This window comes from Brachyhypopomus gauderio, chromosome 16, assembly GCF_052324685.1.
Source record: "Brachyhypopomus gauderio isolate BG-103 chromosome 16, BGAUD_0.2, whole genome shotgun sequence".
Lineage (NCBI taxonomy): Eukaryota > Metazoa > Chordata > Actinopteri > Gymnotiformes > Hypopomidae > Brachyhypopomus > Brachyhypopomus gauderio.
Window position 1 is genome coordinate 18,798,541 of NC_135226.1, and position 6,932 is coordinate 18,805,472.

General features: G+C 51.8%; 1 protein-coding gene across 17 annotated transcripts in view; it reads right to left on the reverse strand.

Annotated features, from left to right (window-relative positions):
* The window catches only part of myo18ab (myosin XVIIIA b), a 99,713-nt gene that overhangs the window by 2,018 nt on the left and 90,763 nt on the right, over positions 1 to 6,932 (reverse strand). For 12 of the 17 annotated variants that reach the window (XM_076977441.1, XM_076977440.1, XM_076977438.1 and 9 more), the window contains 3 exons: positions 6,667 to 6,711; positions 3,256 to 3,369; positions 683 to 2,084 (listed from right to left, as the gene is read on the reverse strand). In XM_076977441.1, coding sequence (XP_076833556.1) covers positions 695 to 2,084; positions 3,256 to 3,369; positions 6,667 to 6,711 — 1,549 coding nt within the window. In that variant the 3' untranslated portion in view covers positions 683 to 694. The remainder of the gene's footprint in view (positions 1 to 682; positions 2,085 to 3,255; positions 3,370 to 6,666; positions 6,712 to 6,932) is intronic. The other 5 variants (XM_076977446.1, XM_076977443.1, XM_076977431.1 and 2 more) reach the window with 4 other exon arrangements.

Below are 6,932 nucleotides of genomic sequence, written 5' to 3' on the forward strand. Positions count from 1 at the left end.
ACCTTGCAGGACAGTTAGTCAAAGCCTTACAGGCAAAATTACCATATAAATGAACCGAGTAGTGAAATATCACACGAGCAAAATATGGCGCCAGTCGCTGAGACTAATACCAAAAGTTGAGAGAACTTTGAGTGTCACCACTGCAAATTTTTCCTGGGACAAAACTCCAGCATGCTTTGCATTTAATGGCTGCCGGCCCCAAACATGCCAACGAGCTGTGCAAATCGATGGTCTGTTTTAATTACGTCTAAATTAAAGTACCGTAGGGGGAAACTACGGTTACCTCCGCATTGACTCGAGTTACTCTACCGTTATTTTGTTTTTGGGTAATTAATCACAAAGACATTTCAACAAATGATACATCAGCAGTCCCCCTTTCCAGATGGACCTAAATCTAAACCGGTGTGAAAGCAATTACCCGATGCCGCACAACAGCGATGAAGAGAAATACTTCTGTTACTTTCAGAGACGTTCATGCATATATACATCAAAACATATGTGCGTAATATGTTAAATTAAATGTGCTCATTAAAACCACATGGGAAACTCATTAGACATGCCAAAACTCATCTTGACAGTATAATTAATGAAGTGAAGGGTGTGGAGATGTTCTGAGAAGTTTATTTTTGGGTTAGTGGAAGTCCATGCATGCAGACACTCCTCACTCCAAACCAGGATTCACCTACTGCCAGCTTCAGTCACTGTCAGCTCTGTACAGATACTTCATCATCACGTTGTCCACCTTCTTCTTCCGGTTCTTCTCCTCTTTCTTGCTCTGTGGCCGAGGGGGTTCCAGAGGCCCTCCCGGTTCCATCTCCTCCTCGGAGGCCGAGAGCCGCTTGCCGGGGGCCTTCTTCACGCTGCTTGAGCTTCTGTACGAGATGGTGGACGCTCCAGAGCCAGAGTCTGACTCCGAGCTGGACTCTGACTCGGAGGAGGAAGAGGAGGACTCCACCTTCTTCTTTTTCTTCTTCTTCTTCTTCTCCTTGCCCTTCTTCTTGGAGCCCTTCTTCCTGCGGTCGTGCTCGTCCGAGTCGGAGCTGTGCCCGGACCGCTTCTTGCTCCTCTTGCTGCTGCTTCTGCTCAGGCTGCTGGTGGAGCGGGCGCAGTCTACGGCAGAGGCGGAGCGCCGAAGGCTGGAACAGCTGCGCTCGCCGCTCCTGCCTGCCCTGGAGCTCCGCCCCCCGACCCCTCCCCCCTCCTCCTGGGCCGCCTTGCTGGACTCCGCCTCCGAGTCCTCCAGGCTGCTGCGTTTGAAGGTGACCGGCTTGAAGTTGAGCACCTCGTTGATGGCTGCCTCCAGGTCCGGGTCCAGGTAGTTGCGGTGAGCGACGGGTTTGACGTCGGAGACGTCGTCGGCGGCGCGGAGGTCGGCGGCTCGTGACCGCGGCGGCACGGATAGGCTACGGCCGCTCGAGGCCCGCTGGGCGGAGGTTTCGCTGAAGGCCACGCTGACGTCGTCGTCGTCGTCGCGCTCGTCACCGAACACGCTCAGCCGGGAGCTGCGGCCATACGAGGCGCGGGACTCGACCCGGCTCACGCTGCCGGGACTGCGGCGGCTGCTCAGGGCCGGACTCACGGGCGAACGCCGCTCACCCCGCCACTCTTCCAGCCGGGACGCGCTACGGCGGCGGCTCAAGGCGCTCACGCTCGACACGGCATCGTCGTCCAGCTCCAGGCTAGTGAGGCGGGTGGAGGCTCGACTCGGACCTTTGGAGAACACCGTCGACTCCCTGTCGAACTCCGACCAGCGGCCGTCCGCACTCCGGCCTCTGCGGCTCATCTCCGAGTAGGCGTGAGATAAGACGGAGCTCCTGCCGTCCGGATCGTCGCCCTTCCGCCAGGGACTCACCGGACGAGAGTCGCCAGTGCGGCTCTTGCGAGAAGACGTGAGATCTTGGGAGTCGCCCAGCTCCTTCAGCGAGCTGTAGAGGGCGCTCTCATCTCCTTTACTGCCCACCGAATCGTTCAGGCTTGAGCGTTTCCTGTAGCTGAGGGAGCTCATTACGGACACAGGCCTCGCCTCGACCTCCTTACCCTCCTTACCGTTCTCCTTCCAGTCTTTCGCCTCCTTTGCATCATATCTAGATTAGGAGGCGGGGTCATTGAGGAGGCGGGGTCATTGCGGTATAGCAACATAACCAAGGAAGCAGAGAAAGGAACAGATGCAGAAATGAAGATGAAGTTCAACTCCATGTAAAGGATGAGTGACATTTATGAAGAGATTAAACTTTAAACCAGCAATGCACAGAAAAAATAGCATCCAAAACATAAGTACAACTTTCTGAAGAAATATCACCTTCATCACCTTATCACATTGGTACACATCATGGACTCATAATGAACTACCATTATAACTTTATGGCCGTCCTTCCCTGCAAGGTCTGCTAAATAACGAGTTTCCCAGTTACGCTCCCAATAATGGGGCCGATACAGGTTGAATTCCCTTTAAAGGTTAACCTTGGCCGACAGAGCCGACGGAGGACAGGACTTGGTTTAATGTGAACACGGGGAGAAACCGAAAGAGAAGTGTGATGTATTGGACTGAGAAAAAAATCCAGAAAGGATCTTTTTTTTTAATATGTGTCAAAATCAATAACCAAACCCTTGCTCTCTGGGGCTTGGTCCTCAAATTAGAAGTAGAGATCCGTTTCAGGCAAAAATCACTTGGTTAACTGCACAAAGAGGGATTTGTGTAATTATATGACACTTTAATTGTCTTTACATAATGATTTATATCTAAAAGTTCAGGAGAACCAATGTAGAAATACTGGTGTAATACCAGCCTGCAGTTGGAGTATTCCACATGGAACATGATGAAAAGAAATTTAAAGCTCCAAAGTTTTTAAAAGTCATGAGGGGCTCGAGAGGGAGGGTTAAATCTTTTGGAAGCGAGACAAATTCAGGATAATCGAAACTGTCAAACCACAGGCTCAAGATATTAATGTGTGGGAGGGGCCAAAGGTATACCAACCCCCTGTGGGAGGGGCACAGGTACACCAACCCCCCCTGCCCCACAGGCTTGTCAATAAATCTGCCTAGCAGGTCAGGGGCATGTAAGGACGACTGTCGTCAAACCAGCGGCAACGAGAAGCAGAATTAGTGAGGGGAAACGGAGGGAGGGTGTAGCAGGGCAGGAAAACCTCCATCAGAACATGCCAGCACACTCGTGCCAGCCTGTTTCTGTCAGTACGACAGGCAGGGCAGGGGAGGGGCTGGTGGGCGGGGCAGAGGAAGGGTGGGAGGGGCACTGACCTTGAGCTTTTCAGGCTCCCGTCGTCCGACAGGTTCTTGGCAGAGCCCTTGTTTTTGGAGAGCCAGGACTTCACGCCATCCTCCGCACCAGACCCTGAATCAGACTCGCCCTCACTGGGAGGAAGGAGGAGGAGGAGGAGGAGGAGGAGGAGAGAGAGATCATGAGATGCGGTACGAGCACGCCCGCGCTGTTAGTGTGGCGAGGGGTGAGGAACAGGGGGCGTCACGGCACAGCCACAACAGCACCGACACATGCACCGGGCCGACCCAGAGCCGAGGCTCAAAGCCACTCTCCACGTTCACGTCCTGCGTGTAGATCCCATCGGACCCCTCAGGAGGTTCTGTGTGGGCACTGGACCTGCGCATAGCACACACAGCCAAACTGGAAGAGAGGAAGCCATCTAAAATGGACCTGATAAATATTAAGGAGCTTCCTGATTTTTTTATGTAGTTAGCTCACTAAAAGAGCTTATAATAATTTAAGCAGAGGCTTCAGGGTGCAACTGCAATATTCCTAAATGACAGCAAAATGTTGGCAGTAGCTATTTAGGAACCAGATTTATAGGCTGCCAACAGCCTATCAAAGGAACATTAACAGCTCTTTAATCCATAACCCCTACTGGGCCACAAAAACAGCCCTGGATCTCATACTGTCCACGCCGTGAAAATGATTTGACGGGTTTGGAGATGCAAATCAGAATAACAATGGACTACTCTCCCTTTCAAGAAACGCGCTCTCTTACAGCAGCAGTCAGTGTTCCCGGACATCTGCCTTCGTCGTCTGCCTGTATCCAACACTCGATCCCACACAGGAGTTTGAGAAGACCAGGTGGGTCAGATGAAGCTTGAACCAGCTTGGTGTTGTTATAGGGGATGAAAAGAAAAACACCCTATGCTCTTCTGTGAGGGTCAAAGGCCACTGGGGATCTGTAGCTCCGCCCGCTCAGCACCGTTCTGCAGTCAGACACCAAACCACGGTGAGGGAGGAGGAGCACTGCTTTCAGGGGTGAAGGGTCAGACAGGGAAGCCCTCATACACACATTGTGGCCCTCGCCGCACACACACAACTAGGCCAACTAGGCCAGCTCAGGGCCGGCTCAGTCTGCTCCTTCCTCGGGCCCAGATAAAACGGCACTGTTTATGTTCGGTTGGATTTGCAAGCCGGTGACTCCCTGCCTGTTGCGATTAGCCTTGTCCTCCACCCTCACACGGAGCCTGGACGGATCCAGAGAGCTGTGGCTGCTCCGGTGGGAGTGGAGGGAAACGGACCCCATGGCAGGACCATCTGCTTCAACCAGGACTTCCACCATCAAGCTGAAGTCGTTCTCTTTGGTCACGATGCTCAAGCAACGGAGAACCACACACACACACACACACACACACACACACACACACCACCGCCGTGCGTCGTTCCTGTGCTGCCAAAGAGACGCCTGCAGCCGCACTCCCAACGCGGCAGTCGCCACGTGAAACACACACACGGAAGGCAAGCGGCGTGCAAAAATAATCACCCAAGGTTAACCACATGCGCACAGCAGAGCGACGAGGGTGAGCGTGAGAACGAGTCAACTCCGAAATGCATCCAACAGACCGAGACTCCACCACACACACACACACACACACACACACACACACCCTCTCAGGTACCCGAGACAACCCCAGGAGTACAGCTGGCGGGCGGACTCCACACCGTGAAGCCTGGGGTGACATTCCCCACACGCAGCTACCTGCATCCGGCTGACGCTGAGCGCTCGCTAATCAAACCCCTACACCAGGTGTCACACACAATTTATGTCCTTGACCACGCAGCATTAGTGAAGCGGCACATCATGCCACGTGAACACACTCCCGGGGGCGCGGGGAGGGGGGACATTAATTGTCTCTGACATTGCGCCTCTATTGGTTGTACATCTCTGTTAAACTCCATTACATTTATCATTAGCACTTATAGATCTCTCTGGGTTCTGGGTCTCATATTTACTCATACAGATATGGCTCCTGTGGAAGACGTCAGACTACTTATGAGATCTTCTGGTGTGAAGGAGTGGTAGGGAGATTTATGATGTTTTGATTCTAAATAAATGCGTTGGGGTGGGGCGTGTCTCTTAGCTTTGCTCTACTCTGTATCAGGTTGTTTCTCTTCTTTATTGACTGTGCTGCTACATAGTTCTGTATCCTGTGGATGTTTTTGCCTTCAAGTGTTTAGATGTACACGTAGGAAACTGAATGAAAATGTCATAATGCTAATGAATACAAATGTGTTTCCACTCATTTGGACGGCACGAGCCAGATCTCCATGGATCTATCACTCAAAGAAGATCTGAGCTTTACAAGTGAAGGCGCTGTTAGAAGCACAGCAGCTGCTGAGGAAACGTGAACTTAGCTGAACATTTATCAACGTACCTACAGCATGTTCAGGAGAAGCTTCAAGCAGGGCTTTGTTTGTTAACTCAGCTCTGATCAGCTGAGCAAACTACCAACAGCAAAAATCTTTTTTCATACAAACCAGAAGAAACGTACCTTGAACTTATCAGAGGTTTTAAAAATGGAAAATGCAGTAAGAGTTGGTGGTCGGCGATTTGAAGCCCTTGCTGTGGGAACAGAATGGCTCTGTGCCATGGGTGGGTCCTGGCACACAATTTCAGGAGGCTTTTTGAGATCTATCCATTATTTAGCTTGCCTGGCTGAAAGATTGATGAGGAACACGCCCTCCTCTCTCACTGTCAAAGGCTGCGGAGTCCCTGGAGCAGGACTGTGAAATATTCAGCACGCACAGAGACACACAGGCAGCGGGACAGGGAGACAGAGAGAAGGGTGGGCCATGCTCCTGTTCCTACATGATTCTGAAGCGTCTGGCAACCCTGCAGAGGGGGCTGGTGCTCCGGAGGACAGACAGGAGTCCAGAGATGGTGCACACCCCCAAATTGCTGACACTTACCTGCTCCTGCTGTTGGACAGGGACTTAAGTACTGGGACAAAGATTATCCTTAAGCGAACTGTTAAGAGCGCAGTAGGGAGTGCGTGTGCGTGTGCGTGTGTGTGTGTGTGTGTGTGTGTGGGCTGGGGGGGTGCATGCTCAGGTGAGAGGGTCATAATGTCAGTTGCAGGCAAGCATGGCCGAATGGGCTCCCATGCGTGTTTGTGTGGGGGTGGACAGAACCAAGCTGTGTTGGGTGATGTTAAGAGTCGTGTCCGAGGAGTGTATTGCAGGATCACTGAGGCGTGTTGAGCTGGGCCCTCAGGACAATTAAAGGCACAGCCATTAAACGGTAAACAGGACACGCTGCTTCTTTGCCCGGCGGGCTGTAACGGCTTGCGGGCTCACTGCCTCAACACGACACAGATACTGCAATATTCTCCTAGGAGATTCCAAACGAGGTTAAAGGTCAAACACGCCATCAGGCTGCTCACGTTCGGTTCTTTCGTTTCTGATACTTAGTCACCATGTCTTGTAAACTGGGGGTGGAAGATGGACAACAAACAAATAAACAAAAGAAAACAAATAAACACACAACACATAAAAAGGAACAGAGAGAAAAGAGAGAGAGGCATGTAAGTAGAAGAGATGGAGAGCAGACAGAAGGAAGGAGAGGAGGGGCTTAGGATGGACATGCCCACGAGCTCAGCTCCTCCTTATACATTATCTATATTTATGGTGCCTGGTGAAAAAGACCCTA